The sequence below is a fragment of the Drosophila obscura genome, unplaced genomic scaffold (genome assembly GCF_018151105.1).
Source record: "Drosophila obscura isolate BZ-5 IFL unplaced genomic scaffold, ASM1815110v1 contig_150, whole genome shotgun sequence".
Lineage (NCBI taxonomy): Eukaryota > Metazoa > Arthropoda > Insecta > Diptera > Drosophilidae > Drosophila > Drosophila obscura.
Window position 1 is genome coordinate 3,219,588 of NW_024542736.1, and position 17,130 is coordinate 3,236,717.

A 17,130-nucleotide genomic window follows, 5' to 3' on the forward strand; every position below is an offset into this window, starting at 1 on the left:
AGGAAGAGGTCTTCCCGGCTTATCTCAGAGAGCAAGCACCACCCTTCTCGGATGCAGTCTCAGGGTATAGAATAAATTTTCGTATATATTGCGAATCCCCATACTCTAACGAAATCTAGCGTACTAGTACACAACTATGACCCAGTACTCAGTTTTGACTTAGATAAGAATTTTTTTGTTAGAGATCAAAATAAGGAAATATATGCGAATTTAGAAGGCACAACCTCCGCTCAAATTGAAAGTAATCACCCGGAGCTAGAGTAAAAGAAAAATAGAGAGTGGATAATCACTTACATAAATAAAAGCAAAAATTGAAACATTTAATGCAAATGTTTATGTGATTATTACAAGGCCATTAGTTACATCATCATGGAAAGCGATAAAACAAACTGGACTCTACTGCAGTCCAGTTAAACGATGAAAATACTTCTGGCGTTAGTCACATGAAATAACAATTTCCATGCGCAACTTCGCCCATTTAATGTTTTTGTTGAGGCCTTCAAAGTACTAGTAGTATTAGAAATACTAGTACTAGTGTTAAACTATAAATTGGCTGGCATGTCTGGCTGATGTTGTTGCCTTCGAAGCAGTCGCAGTCGTCTGGCGCCGTGCAGTTGCCATTCATGCAACCGTATTGGCAGATGGGAACGCAGTTCCTATCGGGCCCCTTCTGGTAGTTCTTCTTGCACTCGCATACATCGGGTGCGCGGCAAACCCCGTTATCGCAGCCCTTGCGGCACACTGGTCGACACATAAACGACTTAGAGTCTTTGTCCTGTGCGTAGCCTTGCTTGCACTCGCAGTGATCAGGGGCCGCACAGACACCGTTGCCCGAGGCACAGTTCTGCTCACAGATGGGCTGGCATGTCTGAGTGGTGGCGTTCTGCGAGAATCCATTGTTGCAGCTGCACTTGTTGGGGAGCACGCACTTGCCGTTGGGACAGCCGCTGGGGCAGTGGGGCAAACAGTTGCCGCTACCGGGGTCCAGTATGTGGTTTATGGAGCAGACGCACCGTCCGGGAGATTGGCAAGTGCCCTTGCTACACCCACCCTTGCAGAAATCAGGTATATAATATATGGAGCTTCCTACCGTCTAGAGCGCAAATTGCTAAAATTTTTGTATCCATCGTCGCAGGTGCAAACATTTGGCTCGGTGCACTTGCCTCTCCCACAGGGCTGCGTACAAATGGCCTCACAGCCTCGTTTTGACCCTTCTTCAATTCGTTTGTATCCCTTGCGGCAGGTTTTCACTTTCTTAAATAAGAATCCGATAAGTAGGCACAATATAAAAATTTTACCAATCAACATGATTGCTTAAGAAATATCCAACAACTGGCTCTGAACCATTCAGAAATGTGACTGAAGAGGCCTCTCCAAAAATCAGAAAACACTTATAAGTTTTCAAACGCTTCTTAGTTTCCGCATAAGCGAGTATATGAAAATATATACAAAAGTACATATGTACATATACATATGTATATATGCATCCGTTTTAACAGACTTATCACCAAGGCAGGCGAATTTCGCAATGTTTCGGCATAAGAATGGAACATTCTTCCCTCCATGGAAAAGGTCTACCAAGCTCATTTGATGCGTCCAATTTTACAAGAGCGAGGAAGAGGTCATCCCGGCATATCTCAGAGAGCAAGCACCACCCTTCTCGGATGCAGTCCCAGGGTATAGAATAAATTTCCGTATATATTGTGAATCCCACATACTCTAACGAAATCTAGCGAACAAGTACTCAGTTTTGTCTTAGATAAGACATTTTTTTTTTAAGATTAAAATAAGAAAATATATGCAAATTAAGAAGGCACAACCTCCCATTAAAATTTAAATAATCCCCCGAAACTAGAGTAAAAGAGAAATAGAGAGTGGATATTCACTCACATAAATAAAACAACGAGAAGGAACGTGTGAGTCGCTTCTGGGAACGCGACTCTACTTATACCCGTACTCAGTCAGCACATACATTTTTGAGCTTATGATTTTTTTCAATTTTAGAATTTATATATATATACTTCTCTGCGTTACACACATCCACTTGTACCACAAATATAATATACCCCTTAACTCTTTTTTGAGTACGGGTATACAAATTAAAACATTTAATGCAAATATTTATATGATTACGATATGATACGATAAAATAAACTGGACTCTACTGCAGTCCAGTTAAACGATGAAAATACTTCTGGCGTTAGTCACATGAAATGACAATTTCGATGCGCAGCTTCGGCCATTTAATGTTGTTGTTGTGGCCTTTAAAGTACTAGTAGTATTAGAAATACTAGTACTAGTGTTAAACTATAAATTGGCTGGCATGTCTAGCTGATGTCGTTGGGACATCCGCTGGCATTAAATATTTGAAAACATATATGCAGATCAAGAAGCCGCAACCTTCTATTAAATTCTTGTTATTCCCACCAAAATAGAGAGAGATAAGTCCGCTCTATCATGTACATAAATAAATGCAAAATAAAAATTATACAATGCAAATATCATGGAAAATTATAATTACAATTGGACTCAAGATAACTAACGCCAGTCTAGTCCAAAGATGAAAATACTTTGTGCATTAGTACTCAACTCAGCAATGATCCAGCATCCAACATCCGATCATTTGCGGATTCACATGTCGAGGCGAGGATTTGGCCATTTAATATTTTTATTATGGCCGTTAATGTACTGGTATTTTTTTCGTTTCAACCAGACTTTAGCAATGAAGTTTGCCTAGGTCCAAGCCGAGTGTCACGCCAGTCGACGTATTTTCCAGCTGCTAGTGCGAGTGGATATTAAATTAGCTTACCGGTTCGCCCGTTCGTCGTTGGGTGGCAAGGTGAAGTCGCTACAGTTTCAGACAGAACCGCTTAATACAGCGCCCCAACAAAAGCAACTACGACTGCCACTACAAGTATAATATAAATATGGAATAAATTAAAGTAGACGTAGTAAATGAAAATTTCTCGATTCTGGTATTACCCAGGCTACGACGACAAGCATCACCACATCACACTCAATTCATCAATTGCACTCGAGTCGCTGGGATGAGCGACCCGCTCATTCACATCGCCTATATAAAAGGCCAGATAAAAGCGAGCTCCGCTCCGAGTAATCTCTCATTCGCCAGCCGCGACTAACTCGATTAGGCGGTGACTTTAACTGGGATTTCCCAATGTACATAACTGGGTTACTGGTGTTAATGCTGATGCTTTTCGATGGCATCGAGTGCGTTGCATTCTATACGGAAAAGCGTAAGTGTTTGTTCATTAATGTTTATCTGAATGTGTGAGTGTGTGTGTGTGCGCTTGCTCAGACAAGTGAACTCTTGTCGGAAAAAAATACCTCAAATCATGTTGCAGCTTGACTAATCCGGAAACTGTTCATACGTATTGCAGCCTCGTACATTGAATCGTGTCGAATCTATGAGCCCGAGTTCACCAACTGCTCAACCCGTTCGATTCAGGGATTCATGAATCAGGTAATCAAAGGTAAGGCTGCAGCTTATCAAAACATTCCACGCTCATCGCAATATTTCACTGGAAAGGCATACCCGAGATAGATGAAACCTTTGGACCGATTGACCCCATGAAACAGGACCAGCTGGTGTTCAATCAGGATAACAGCGATGTGGCCAGCATATCGGCGAATCTCACGGAGATGCTGATCCGCGGCTTTGGCAAAATGGTGATCAAGGAGAGCAAGTGAGTATCGATGGCAACGCGTTGCACTTGGCCGCAGTGTTCGCATATCAAGAGCGAATCAAATCTATTTTCCATTTGATGAAGGTTATTTGTAGATAAAACTTTAATTTGAATCTGTTTTAAGGGTCAGCAAAAAGGACTTTAGCTGGCTGACAAAAATCTATTTGCCAACAATGCGTTTGGATTGCAAATATAAAATGATTGGACGCATTCTGCTCGTGCCCCTCCGAGGGGGCGGCGACATGTCCATGGAAATTGGTAGATACACACGTCCGTCTGTGGGTAGATAAATCACAACTAAACGAATGATTTTTACTGTTGCATAGATGACCTCAACATACTGATGATCACCAGGACACACCTGTACGAGAAGGGCGGCTACACCTTCTACAATGTGACATCGGTGCGCGTGAAGCTGGAGGTGGGCAAGGTAAAGACCCACATGGATAACCTGTTCAATGGCCGAAGCAAGGAGGTGGAACAAGGCACCAATCAGTTCTTCAACGAGAATTGGCGCGATCTGTTCGAGGCACTGCGTCCCCTGGTCGCCGAGACTGTGGAGCGGACGCTGCTGAAGCTGCTGCAGCAGCTGTTCAATCTGATTCCCGCCAACTTCTTCGTGGAGGATATACCCAACTCGCTGAACCTGTACGGTCGAAAGACGCAGCTGATCGCGTAGGAAGAAGAGTATTCGTTTAATGGATATCCTGGATGGTGTTCCCTGACCATCTTGCTTACGGCTAACTGTTAGTGTAAGGTAATAAATGCTAATCTTAAACGGTAACCTAAACATGGCATGGCACAGTGCTGCTGCTACATCCGGCCACAGTAGAACCGAGCTCAGTAGAACCAGTCGTACTTGAGATAGTCGCCCTCGTGCTTTAGGGCCGCAATCGAGGTGTGCCGCACGTGTCCGGTGCGTGCAAAGATGCGTCGATTGCCCACCGGCTGCAGGGTGCGGAAGTTGTCCACGAGCGCCCCATCCTGCGTGTCCGACAGCTGACGGAAGCGGGAGATCTGCTTTGGTGAGATCGGAATGGGATCTGAGTACAGGATCCAGGTGACGGCCTCCGAGCAGGGCGGCGTGGTCAAGGAACCTGAAATGCGATCAGAGAGCGAGCGAATTAATTGAGATGTGTCATCTTGGATAAGCATCAGCATCAGCATCAGCTGGTATTGACATCGATTCGCTGTCATCTAATCAGTAGCCATTCAATGCCACTTAGGGCCTCGCCTGAATGCTAATTGGCTGTACAAATGGCTGCTTAATAGCAGATTCCCCCCTTCGGATACGTACCCTTGTAGGTGTAGAACTTGTCCACGTCAACGCCGGCTATCAGGGATGACAGGGAGAAGGTGACATTGAGGGTGGCCTCCTGGTTGGCATCGGCTATCAAATGCAGATGACGATTAATGGTGACCAAGCCCTGACCCTCATCCTCGTCGAGCTGTGCGGGGAAGAGATTGGGGAAGAATGACGTAATGACGTTAACAAATCATTGCCATGGCTGTTCCTCTACTTACATTGAAGAAGAACCCGAGCACGGCAGCGCCATCGGGATGATTGAGAGCCTCCCCAATGGTCGCGTACTTCTTGTTGCGATGCACTATGTGCATCTCCATGGTGTAGCGGATGTCGTTGATGACATGCTCGGAGCCTCGATTGTTCTTGTCGCCCCAGTGGAAGTGCAGGCCCTCCACCTCGAATTCGCCGGGCAGCTTCGCCCCCCGAATGTAGGGCAGGAAATCCTCCTCCGCGTTGCTCGCATTCACCTTGGGTATGCCGATGGAGACTGCAGAAGCATTGGGGGCCATCAATCAACAATCACTATGCAAAAGTCTCTCTTTCTCTCTGTCTGGCTCTCTGGCTCTCCACTTACCCGTGTGTCCGTTGTTGACCATTTTCAGGGGATACGGCAGGAGGTTGTGGTAGCCAATCATATCCACGGCAGGCATATGAACGGGTATGGTCTGAAAATGGGACAATTACGCACGATTAGAGGTCTGCTTTAGTGGGCTTAGAGGGTAATTAGGCAGGCTGCCGCTTACCCGGCTCGTGGTGATGGCAATGGGCGACTGTGTCTTGCCGGCACAGTGGCCATGGTGACGGGCCCAGCGGCGCTGATTGGGCTCCGAGTAGCCAAACACATGACTGCTGACAGCTGGAAGGAACAACAGGAAACAAACAGGATTTCGTTAGCAAGATGATCCTCCATGAAACAGGGACTATTCTACACACTTGGAATGTTCACCGATTAAAGTGGAACACCCCGAACATTCACGTGCCGAGTGTCTTTCACCCCGCCGCCCACTTCGACCTTCGCGCGGATCCTATCTCTGACATATAGGAGCACTTGTGTATTACGGCATAATAGATGGCACAGCAAACAAATATTGAATGTTTTTCTGCGGCAGTCAATGGACAGACAGACAAGTGGCTAAATAAATAGATCTACGGTAAAACACACACACACACAAAAGGCGCAAAGAGCGTGAGCCCCAAGGGCACGTTCTGGCCAACAAATTAGATATGGCCGTGTTGATTTAGATATATGTATGTATAAGTAGTATTTTACGATAGATAATGGTGAGCGCAAATAATTTTCATTAATTTTCACAGCAGTGCCGCAGTGCAAAATTCCATGGAATGTTCCGCAAAGGCGAAAGGAAATACTTGTTTAAAAGCTAATTTGCATGTGATTGGTGATAATTTCTGTTTGAAAAGCTTCGCTTCGAATTAACATATCATATGACACTGTTTTCCATTGGGAGGGAGATAGCAATAGAGTGAGAGAGAGACAGAGTGTGTGTGTCTGCAGTAGTTGTTGCTGCTGCTTTTGGTGTTGGTTTTGGTGGAAATACGAAGTCCGAGTCGCAGTCACAGTCACAGTGGCAGTGCCATCCGTTTGATAAATTAGTTTAATTAGTTGGTTTATTTATTATAATATTATGATTATTATTTATTTGAGGCGCGCTTATCAAATTGCTTGGGTTGGGTAATCAATTTATTCAATTTATTCTCCTGTCATGTATGACCATTAGATATTATGTCATCCAGCAGGTACTATACCATTTAATTTCATTATTTTGTGGCAAGTGTGTTGTAAACAAATTTGCCAATAAATACTTGTACTTGTAGATAAAATAGATTGTGGCAAATGCTCGCTCGTAGAATACAATTAAAGATTACTTTTAAGGATCGCAGAGATCTTCTGCCTGCAATCGGAGATGTTATCTATAGAGATAACCATTTACATGTTATGCAACTTCCAATAATAGAACAATTCAAGCGATTCCCCCTGACCATACATGGCCATGCAATCTATCAAAATCGATGGGTTGCCATAAAATGTACTAATTGACAGTTTCAAGTGTAATAAATAGCATTAAACTGCTCGAAAGTAGATTCGTGAAGTGCGTACTTATGACTGTTTATTGGCCCCCACCCCCCTCGTGGAATAACAGGGGGAACCCGCCGAATGAGCCAACATTCTCGTAATAGATACGCGCATGAGGTGTCCACACATCTGGCTATATTTACCCGACGAAAGTTCACCAGAATAGATATCGATTTATGATCGTTTGTGTTTTATTTGTGTATTGTTTCCGTACAATCGGACAAAAACAATATGAATCACATGACACAGTAGGTCACAGCCGCATCGACACAAAAAAATACTTTAGAAATTTCAACTTTAAATGCGTATCCTTGAACTGAATAATTACCTTGAGACCAGCAGATCACCAGGAACGAAGCTTCGAATATTATGGCCAATTTCATGGTGGATTATTGTTATACTATATGTAGATATATGAAACTATTGTTTAATGCGAGAACTGAGCTCCTTTTATGCGATTGTAGCACCTTCCGATCGGGTGACAGATTCTAAACTGCGCGGACGTTCCGTTGGCGAGGCACCTTCACAACTTCCTCAGCAGGCAGTCAACGAACTACTTGAAAATTCGAAAGCTGAAATCCCCGCCCGAAGCGCGTGCACCACACACAGATACACACACACACACACACACACAGACGTAGCGAGGCGCACGAACAGTTGCCGCCACCGCCGACGACGACGATCGATCGATCGATGGATGGATGGATGGATGGAGTACTCTGCTGCCTATAGAACTCTTTCGGGGAATCGGGGATCCGGAAAATGGGAAAAGGGAAGTGGCTTGCAAAAAAAATGCAATAAAATCCGAGAAATTGTTGCACCACACTGCGTATACTTGACGTGGCATAGGCCCACTGAAGGAATCAATCCCAGGGGCGTGCGAGTGCGGTTGCGTTTGCCAAAATCAAAGTGAAAAATTTGTCATAATTCGCACCTAATGCCAATGGCAAACACCAGAGTGGTAACTGCTTTCGATCATTTTTGATAATATTTTGTTTTGCATACAATTTTACTGATTTATTTATTTGCCCATGCCCAAAAGGCGCTGTGAGGGGGGAGGGTGTTCTTAGGAGTAGCCGTTACTAAGCCAACAAGTCGCGACAACGTCATGCCGAAAGCCGCTAATTGAACGCGGGGTCTTCAGAGCCCAACGCACATCAGTCGCCCAGCAATCGGGGCAAAGTAGAAGCAAATTCATTGAGGGGTTTTCGCACGTTTTACAGTTTTTCGTTCGTCTACATAGTTTTTTATTTTATTTTTTTTGTGTGAGCGAAGCGATCTGTAAAGTCGCATTTACACTTGTATAGGAAGTTCGTGATCTACATGAGAATGTGGGTATTGTAAATGGCATATGGAACGGACTGATATCTATTTATATCTTTATGATAGGCTATGCACAGCCACGCGAAGTCAGATAGTTGGAATTGATCGATATGTCTGGGCATTTGAATGCCAAGGCTTACCACTGTAAGCTGCCATGGGAGTGGGCCAGATGGCTGACTTTTGGGGGTCTTTCCAGGAGAAGACCCATCCAATTACAATCATTTAATCGCGTATTGCCGTGTTCATTTTGGTTACCAGTTCTAGTCGGTCTGGTCAGCTTCACTTTTCCACTGCCTGGTTTAATTGTTGGAACACGATTCGGATTGTTTAGAGCCTCGATTGATGATTGCTCAAAAAGGTGTCAATCTTCGATCTACGGCCGGCAAATAATCGCATGATTATCACATGGGCTTCGACAAAGGACTGCCCCCATCATCAACCCACATAGGTGGGAGTCTTCCACCGCGGCAATTGATTATGCAAACTGCTGACAAACAGATAAACTGATCTACAGATAAACGAACTTAATATTTGCTAGATTACGCCTTCGAATCGATCAACTAAGTCAACTGCCACCCGGCAAATATGTAGATAAATATGAATACGAGTTGTAGAATAATTAATCAAATATGTTTTTTTCCTTTGTGTGGCAGCAGCACAGCACTCACGTGCCTGCAATTAGCAGCTTTTAAGTAAACTGTTGTTTATCAGCTATCGGGCTACTTGTGACTCGAAACCAGACTAGAGATTCGTCGCTTAGCCAAGTAGTTACACCCACACCCAGGCATCATTGTGCATTCACAGAACATACCAATAACTCAATTATTAAGCCATCATCAATATACAATTCAACATTGAAGCGATTTTACGATCGATCTGGTAATAAGTCTCGCATTCTGCTTGCCATGCATATACTTAAAAAACCATCAAAAGAGGCGCTTTAATCAGGCGCATACAAATTAGGCCAGCACATCAGTTCTCTCGCATCAGTTCTCTCCACCTGATAGTTATGCATAGATTCGGCGCACCTGCGGGACGAGACCAGGCCAGGTCGTGCCGGGCATCCTCAATACGCGCTACAGTTTTATCAATTAAAAACACCTACGCGAGTGGTGGTGTCTGGTGCTCCGTATGGAATGCTCTATCAGCAGCCAGAGATATATACTTAGTGCTGGCGTCATGCTGCTGCTCGCCGCCCACGGACATGTCCGAAATGTCAGGGGGGAGTTTTATTTTTGGCCAGAAATCGCATTGTCCCTGTCCACGCGGGGGCTTAAAAATAGAAAACGTTCTGGGAAAACCAAACATTGGCTATCAGTTATAATTGATTAGCGGAGGGACGCTGTCGGATAGGGTTTTGTTACCCTAACTTTTACAATTGATTCCCCTGATTCAGAGCAGCCTTATCGAGTGGTTTCAGCTTATCTGATGGCCACCTCTTGTGGCATACTTTTGCGGGCAGCGCCTAAAAGTCACAATGAAACGTAGTACATAAAAAATCTTTATTTAATGAATAATTTAAATAAGGGTGGCAGGGGGGACAAAGTAACAAATTAGAAATGCAACAAATTAATGGCTAAGGAACCGCTTTAAATGGCTAATTTAGAACTGAAGATTCCAACTTTGGCAAACAGTTTTGGGGGGGTGGGGGGTCACTTTGGTCTAGAATTTAACAAAAATCAGTCGAAATAAGGTCTAAGAAGCGTTTGGTCCAAACTAAAAACTACTATTCGACATGTTTTTGCACTTGAGGTCAACGCTGCATGCAAAATGTACACATAAATATAAAAGATCTCACTTAGTTCCAAGAGAGTCACAATGTTCATTACATATTGACTTTTTGCTTTTTGTGGGCTATCTTTTTGGCTTGGAGAGTTCCTCTCCCATTAGCTGCTTTGTAAATATATATAAATATAGAAAAAGGTTCAACTTTAGTCTCTAGTCTGAAGGTATTACTGAGTCCGTGATGTGGTACATGTGATGCATATTTCTGGTTTCTGATGGTTCCTTTAATCCTGTTTCTCCTCCCTGGCGGACAGGAAGAGCTTCTGGCACGTGTAGGTCAGAGAGTCTATGTAAAGACCACGGCAATAAAACCGTAAAAATGTTATACACATGAGAATATGAGGAGGTGGAAGAACTCACCAATCGTGTGCTGCACCCATTTCGGTTTATTCTGCCACACGACTCCCACATAATAGAATGGTATGCCAATTAGGGTGATTAATACACCCATTCCGACCTCGTAGGGCTTCACATAGATGGGCACGACCACCAGGAAGGCGCACACGACGACAAACACAGCGGGTATCCACAAAGAGACCTGTCCCCAAGCAATGGCAATGGCAATGGCAATAGATTATATAATATTCATGTCTCCATACCAACGGCTTAACTCACTTTAATTGGCCTCTCCATGCAGGGGCGCGTGTAGCGAAAGTATAGAACGGCCGATACCGAGAGCATGATAAAAAACGATTCCACAATGCTGCTGTAGGTGATCAGCACATAAACATCGCTCACCACGAGCATCACAATGGAGAGAAAACACTACAAAATGGGAAGGGACAAAACAGAACATAACCAATTACTAGGTAATTCCAATACGTCTTTTGTGCGTCAATTTGAGGGTGGCGGCAACCACTCACCATGAAAACCAGCGCCGGCAGCGGTGTATAGCTCTTCACGCTGATGTGGGACAGAATCGCCGGCATATGGCCATTGCGGGCGCCCACAAAGCACATGCGCGACGAGGTCATAATGTGCACTGAGAGGCCGCCAAAGGCAGAGATGCCCACCATGACGGGCATGATGAAAGAAAATATACCGAGAATTTTATCGCCAAAGGTCTGCCAATGAGAAAAGAGAAAAGTTCGTTTGATATTCCGCATTCGAAAGATGCACACAATTGGTTAAGTGATGCTCACCACAGCAATGGCATTGGAAGCCAGCATCTCGGATGGGGAGAGCACTGCCAGATATGCCATATTGGCCAGCACATAGATGCCGGTGACCAGAGGCAGGGAAATGTAAATGGCACGCGGCAGATTGCGGTACGGGTCGCGCAGCTCCTCCGTCATGAAGTTTAAGTAGTTCCAGCCGGCATACGAAAAGATGCCCGAGTAGAAGGCCACCGACAGCTTGCCGGGATCAGTTGTAGTGTTCTCGAAGGGCTTCTCAAAGTTCTCCACATTGCCCATCAGCATCCACACCAGACCCACGACGATTATCAGCACAAGGGCGGCAATCTTGGTGAACATAATGATGTTTTGCATTTTCGTTGTCACTTTCATGTAGTACGAATTGAGGTAGGTGAGGGAGCATATGGTGACGGCGGCCACCAGCTGCAGGGCGATCTTTGGTATCTGGCAGGGGCTGTCGAAGAAGGGCTCCATCACATAAGAGGCGAACGTGAGTCCCATGATGGCATTCGTTGTGGGTCTGCAGAGAAAGCAAAAAACAGATAGGAAAATCAATCGAATCGATGGAAATTTTACGCCGACTGAAATCCGAGATTATCTCTATTGTCACAGACTGTAATGCAAGCGAATGTGGTGGCCTTATCGGCGATTCTAAATAGCGAAAATATCAAACCGCTAATCAGTTAATGCAACACAGACATTGCTATCAATGCTATTGTGGTATGTACATTTTGAATGGGTCCCCCCCAATAAATCCATTTGTGGTTCTTCGATGTGTTGGTGCCGTGCCGGTGATAGATTACTGGGTGATAATGAATGTGTTTCACTTTCCGTGAAATCACTGGCTTAACCTTGACAGGCAGCACGCACAGATTACACCAACCACAAACTGGTTGTTGTCACATCGATCCGAACCCGTGCCTTGGCCCGTCCCGCTGTCATCTAATCTTCAGCGTTTCAGCGTTCCAGCAATTAAGTAATTGACCCCATCCCCTCCCATCTGAAATTGAAGCTGAGTGAATTATAATTAAAACGAAGTGAGACTCACACAAATATCATCATTGCATCCCAGAGAAATAGGAAAGCCGGCAGCGATCCGTACGCCTCGTAGATGTACGCGTAATCTCCGCCAGACTTGGGTATGGCCGTGCCAAGCTCCGCGTAGCAGAGGGCCCCAATCATGGACAGCAGGCCGCACAGCACCCAAATGATGAGCGAAGCGCCCACCGATTCCACCTCGCGTAGCACGCCCTTGGGTGAGACGAATATGCCAGAGCCAAAGATGATGCCCAGTATGATGGCCACACCCTCCAGCAGGCCCAGCTGTTTCTTCATCACCACTCGACTGCTGTCCGACTCGGCGGAGCCCTCGCGTGGCGGTTGCTTGGTCGCAGCAGGGGCTATGCTGGGCGGATTATCAGAGCTGGGGGTGAGCAGAACCATTTCGCTGGTGGGCGACTGCAACTCGTTGGAAGGCATGATGATGATGATAATGTCCGCGGCCGACGGCAAACGCTAACTACGCACGCGACTGTCAACGGTCAAAGCAGAAATGGACTACGGAGCCTCCTCGCGCCCAGTGTCCAGCTAATTGATTAAGCGCCGCAACTAGTGTGTGTGTGTGTTTTGTATATAAGGGCACATATATAAGTGGGTGTGTGTGTGGGTGTGTGTGTGTGAGTGCTTTGGTGTCTTCAATTGTCGTTGGCCACTCTTATCAATCATTTACTCTCTCTTCCACTGCTTCTGCCAAAAAACCCATATTCTTCTTATCTGCCGGTTAGCGAACTTTGTTTTGCTCTGCGCTTCGTGTTTGTTGCTGTCTCGCTTGCTCCTCCGTAGGGGCTCACCGCGGCCGTGTTGTTGGCAAATATAAAAATGGTATTTTTTCCGCAAATTTGCACTTTTCCAGGTGAAACGTGTGCAATGGGTTAAGTGTTAATTAACCAATGTCGTGTTAACCATGTAATTATGTAAGTTTAGTGGACATTTATTAAATTAGGGCACTTTTTTTCTGAGTTTTTTAACCCCCACGTTTTCAGGCATTTCGGCAGTGTAACCGTATATCGGCCAAATACAAAATACCAAAGATTCGGCGGGACATGGAACAGGGTGTTTTTATTCTAAAATTTGCAATTATTTTTACATTTGATTCCCGTCTTGTTTCTTCTTTATACATTCTCCGTCTGTCCTTAAGTTTTTACATTATTTTTTGTGTGTTCACTTTTTGTCCTTTGCCTGGAGCTTGGAGTGAATCATGTCCTTGAACTGGGACAGGATCTTGTTCTCGCGCTTCTGACGCTCCTCCTTGCTGAACATGGCCAGGGCGCGCTTCTCGTCCGCAGAGTACAACTGATTCTCCTTGCGGATACGCACAGCCTCCATGCGACGGTGACGACTGCCGCTCATCACATAGCCCACGGACTCGAAGTTGGCAATCTCGTCGGATGTGAGGCCGATTTCACCACGACGTGGAATGCGCTTGCCGTCGGCTATGTAGGCGGCCATGGCGGCTCCTTCTCCTGGCAGCAGGGCGCGTCCGAAATCCTTTTGGTTCAAGCTGCCAGATGGGCGCAGCGATGGGCCCACATCCTCGTCGTTGTTGCCGCCATCCTTGGAGCGTAATTTGCTTCCGCCGGACGATGATTTTTTGGACTTTTCGGCCTTGTCAGTCTTGCGCTTCTTCTTTTTGTTTTTCTTGTCTTTTTTGGAGGCCGAAGACTTTTTCTTTTTTGGTTTCTTAATGCCATCGACCGTCTTCTCCAGCCACACGTCCTCGTTCTCGCTCTCAGAGCTTGAGCTCTCACTGTCTGAGCTGTCATCGCTGGAATCGCTGCTCCCAGAGCTGGACGACGATGAAGATGTGTCCGAGGAACTCGCCCCCTTCTTGCTCTTTCTCTTCTTTGACTTTTTGGATTTCTTCTTTGACTTCTTATCCTTTTTCTTGCCCTTTCCCTTCTTCTTCTTTTTCTTGGGTCCCACGTAGGAGCCCTTCACCAGTTTCACATCGTTCATCTCTGCGCGGGTCGGGCTCTTGGCCCAAACATCTGGTACGCCCTCTTCGCCAATGCGCACACGTTGCTCGCGACGAGCATCGACTCTGTTGTCAGTATAGGCAGGCCCACCGCCTCCGCGGCCCTTGTGGTGTGATGAACGGGTTGAAGGCTCCGCCGGATCGTCCATGAAGCTGGTGCCTCCTGATATCCAACCTTTGAAGGGATTTTTGCTCTTCTCATTATATTCTTGGAAGCGGTCATTGGGCCAGCGATCCACAGCTTTTGGCGGTTGTTTCTTTACAGTGGGACTGTTGGACCTGGAGTCGCTGCTGCTACTGCTGCTCCCCTCACTGCTGCTGCCACTCGAGGAGCTGCTGGACGATAGAGACCGAGAACGGGAGCGACGACGCTGTGCTGCTGATACTTTCTCCCGGGATCGGCGGCGCACGCGGTCATTTTTTCGACCCGAGTATGGCGGCGACCGCGAATTGCGGCGACGTCTGTCCGTCTCCCTGGAGCGAGGTGGCGAGCGGCGGCGATCCTGCTGGTTGGCCACTCGTCTGTTGGAGCGGGAGCGAACCTGGGAAACGGACCTGCTCTTACGATGTGGTGACGGCCGGCGGCGCGCCGGCTTGTTGCTTACATTTCTGTCGGCGCGAGAGCGTTCCTCACGCCTTTGAGGGCTGCGACTTCTGGTGCGCGAGCGCATTAGAATTAGTTATTCAATTTAAATTCAATCGTAATTTCAAAACAAAATGCAAATATTTTTTGATTTGACGGAACAAAATTGCAATAGTGATGTTAAATGATTGATATATAGCGTCATGACCGTTATCGATGTGCAGAGTTGCTTGAAAATAATATCGGTACTTTTGTGCGATAGGTGGAATAAACTGGGCGGTTAAATATTTGTAAATATATGTAGGTACTCGTATTTCTTTATATATTAATAATAGTCGGTACTATGAGCCATTCTAATTACATTCCACATATATACATGTAATATAATTATCTTTTAAACGCCTGTTTTATACTTTATCTTATCAACATTATATTATTTGTTTGAATAATAAAACTGTTTGAATGCAAAGCTTTTTTTAAATATTTCATATCGAAAGTGAACCCTTCAAGTACAATCGATTGTACAGCTGATCACGAATCTGAAGAAAATTGTTTCGCGGAATAAATTTATTTATTTATAAAAAAATGCTTTAATTATTAATTAAAGTAGGAGCACATAAACCTCCACAATGGTGCGGATAACGTGGCGTGGCAACTCTTCGCAGGCGCTGCTGTAAGTTGCGTATATTTCGCGCTAGAGGAATCGAATCGTTTGCAATGGTTTTGTTATTGTTTTAGCTCATCGTGCCGCTTGCGTTGGTCGTACATGAAGCACTGCTGGCACTCGCTCACCTTCAATGCCCATATGAACAGCTCCTATGCCTCGGATGTGTGCATGACACCCATCTTTTGGGTCGTGGACAACTATACCCACTGCCTGGGACCGGTATTTAGGGGTAGATTTGCAGTACTGCCAACCATTATGCTCATGATGAATTCCACTTTCAGTTCTTTGTGATCGGAGTGGCTTGTCTGACCACTGCCGTCGTCAGCATTGCCTATTGGATTGGTTTCCCCTTTTGGTTGGCCAAGGGCCAGCTGGCCTTGGCATTCGTTCTAATTGTCGGCAATTGGCTGCTCCTGAATGTCATATTCCACTATGTGATGGCTGTGATCACGCCGCCGGGCCATCCGCCTGAGGGTGTACTGCTGGCGGAGGCCGTCACCATGTGCGGCAAGTGTGTGACTCCAAAACCGCCACGCACTCATCACTGCTCGGTGTGCAATCGTTGTGTGCTGAAAATGGATCACCACTGCCGTAAGTAAATGAACCTTAAATTAGACCCCTGATCTATTTGAGTCTGTTTCGTCCACACAGCCTGGCTAAACAATTGTGTGGGCTATGGAAATCATCGCTACTTCTTCCTCTACATGCTGTACACCACGCTGGGTTGCCTGTTTCTCATCCTGTTCGGTCTGGAGATCGGCTATAAATACCTTTGGCTTGATCATGGCGAGAACTGGACCGAGCTGGAGCCCCTGGTGGGGCAGCCAGTGAAGTTTAATCTCAGTGGACACATAATTCCAGTGGTAATTCCATTATCAAATCGTAGAGTGAATATTTTATGCTATTTATACAATGCATTGTAGACACATCCCCATGAGTACGATGAGTTTGATTTGCCACCTGCCGTGCACAATCTGCCCACACCAGTCTTGGACACAGATGCCCCATTGCCGGGCCGACGAAGGGCCCTCTGGTTCATGGCCATCACCAATGTGGCCGTGGTGATAGCCTTGGGCACACTCTGCGCCTGGCACGCGAAATTGATCACGCGCGGCGAGACCAGCGTGGAGTCGCACATCAACGAAGCTGAGAGCAAACGCTATCTCAAAGAGCAACGCATTTACATAAATCCGTACAATTTCGGTGCCAAAAAGAACTGGAAAATATTCCTAGGCCTGGTGCGTGGCAGGTGAGAGTCATAATCGTAGTCTCCGTGTGCAGAATTGGTTTTTTTATAGAGTCCACTTGCAGATCCTTTTGGCGCACCGTTCTGTTGCCCTCGTGGCACAAGCCCGAGGGCACTGGCCTCAGCTTTCACACTGTCCACGATGCCTCCTTCGTGGATGAGTGGCCATAGATGCATTCCTACTCTTAAGTTTTATGTTTTAGCCTGCAAATAATTGTGTTCCGTCTTCAGCTTTAGAATACAAGTATATTGAT

General features: G+C 45.8%; 6 protein-coding genes and 1 long non-coding RNA gene across 8 annotated transcripts; 2 read left to right on the forward strand and 5 right to left on the reverse strand.

Moving 5' to 3' along the window:
- Positions 1-314: 314 nt before the first annotated feature.
- On the reverse strand, positions 315-1,069 carry LOC111068740 (wnt inhibitory factor 1-like; the record flags this gene model as incomplete). The annotated part of the gene is made up of 1 exon (XM_022358472.2): positions 315-1,069. A coding segment is annotated over one exon (570 nt), but the record flags the coding sequence as incomplete, so codon positions are not given.
- Positions 1,070-1,171: 102 nt separating this feature from the next.
- Positions 1,172-3,251, reverse strand: LOC121405539. The gene is made up of 3 exons (XR_005968631.1): positions 2,983-3,251; positions 2,810-2,908; positions 1,172-1,254 (listed from the first exon to the last, which is right to left on the reverse strand). It is a non-coding gene; the product is annotated as an uncharacterized LOC121405539 (long non-coding RNA).
- On the forward strand, positions 3,109-4,488 carry LOC111068598. The gene is made up of 5 exons (XM_022358232.2): positions 3,109-3,254; positions 3,399-3,491; positions 3,548-3,704; positions 3,829-3,962; positions 4,031-4,488. Exons 1-5 carry the CDS (start codon positions 3,176-3,178, stop codon positions 4,381-4,383), a joined length of 816 nt encoding a protein of 271 aa, XP_022213924.2. The 5' UTR covers positions 3,109-3,175; the 3' UTR covers positions 4,384-4,488.
- On the reverse strand, positions 4,376-8,909 carry LOC111068161 (carbonic anhydrase 2). 2 transcript variants are annotated; one of them, XM_022357547.2, is made up of 6 exons: positions 8,566-8,909; positions 5,754-5,866; positions 5,585-5,675; positions 5,229-5,497; positions 5,002-5,152; positions 4,376-4,801 (listed from the first exon to the last, which is right to left on the reverse strand). In XM_022357547.2, the coding sequence occupies exons 1-6, from the start codon at positions 8,645-8,647 to the stop codon at positions 4,545-4,547; spliced, it is 963 nt and encodes a 320-aa protein (XP_022213239.1). In that variant the 5' UTR covers positions 8,648-8,909; the 3' UTR covers positions 4,376-4,544. The 2 variants fall into 2 exon arrangements, with proteins under 2 accessions (XP_022213239.1, XP_022213299.1); XM_022357607.2 differs by lacking the exon at positions 8,566-8,909 and adding an exon at positions 7,431-7,622.
- Positions 8,910-9,967: 1,058 nt separating this feature from the next.
- Positions 9,968-13,380, reverse strand: LOC111079341 (Y+L amino acid transporter 2). The gene is made up of 6 exons (XM_022374531.2): positions 12,395-13,380; positions 11,353-11,866; positions 11,074-11,274; positions 10,826-10,975; positions 10,571-10,748; positions 9,968-10,496 (listed from the first exon to the last, which is right to left on the reverse strand). Exons 1-6 carry the CDS (start codon positions 12,823-12,825, stop codon positions 10,435-10,437), a joined length of 1,536 nt encoding a protein of 511 aa, XP_022230223.1. The 5' UTR covers positions 12,826-13,380; the 3' UTR covers positions 9,968-10,434.
- A 60-nt stretch (positions 13,381-13,440) lies between these two features.
- LOC111079424 (NKAP family protein CG6066) lies at positions 13,441-15,139 on the reverse strand. Its single transcript, XM_022374636.2, has one exon. The coding sequence runs from the start codon at positions 15,049-15,051 to the stop codon at positions 13,567-13,569; it is 1,485 nt and encodes a 494-aa protein (XP_022230328.2). The 5' UTR covers positions 15,052-15,139; the 3' UTR covers positions 13,441-13,566.
- Positions 15,140-15,482: 343 nt separating this feature from the next.
- On the forward strand, positions 15,483-17,128 carry LOC111079027 (palmitoyltransferase ZDHHC16). The gene is made up of 6 exons (XM_022374057.2): positions 15,483-15,636; positions 15,702-15,849; positions 15,912-16,221; positions 16,282-16,493; positions 16,554-16,879; positions 16,942-17,128. Exons 1-6 carry the CDS (start codon positions 15,593-15,595, stop codon positions 17,045-17,047), a joined length of 1,146 nt encoding a protein of 381 aa, XP_022229749.2. The 5' UTR covers positions 15,483-15,592; the 3' UTR covers positions 17,048-17,128.
- The last annotated feature ends 2 nt before the right edge of the window (positions 17,129-17,130 follow it).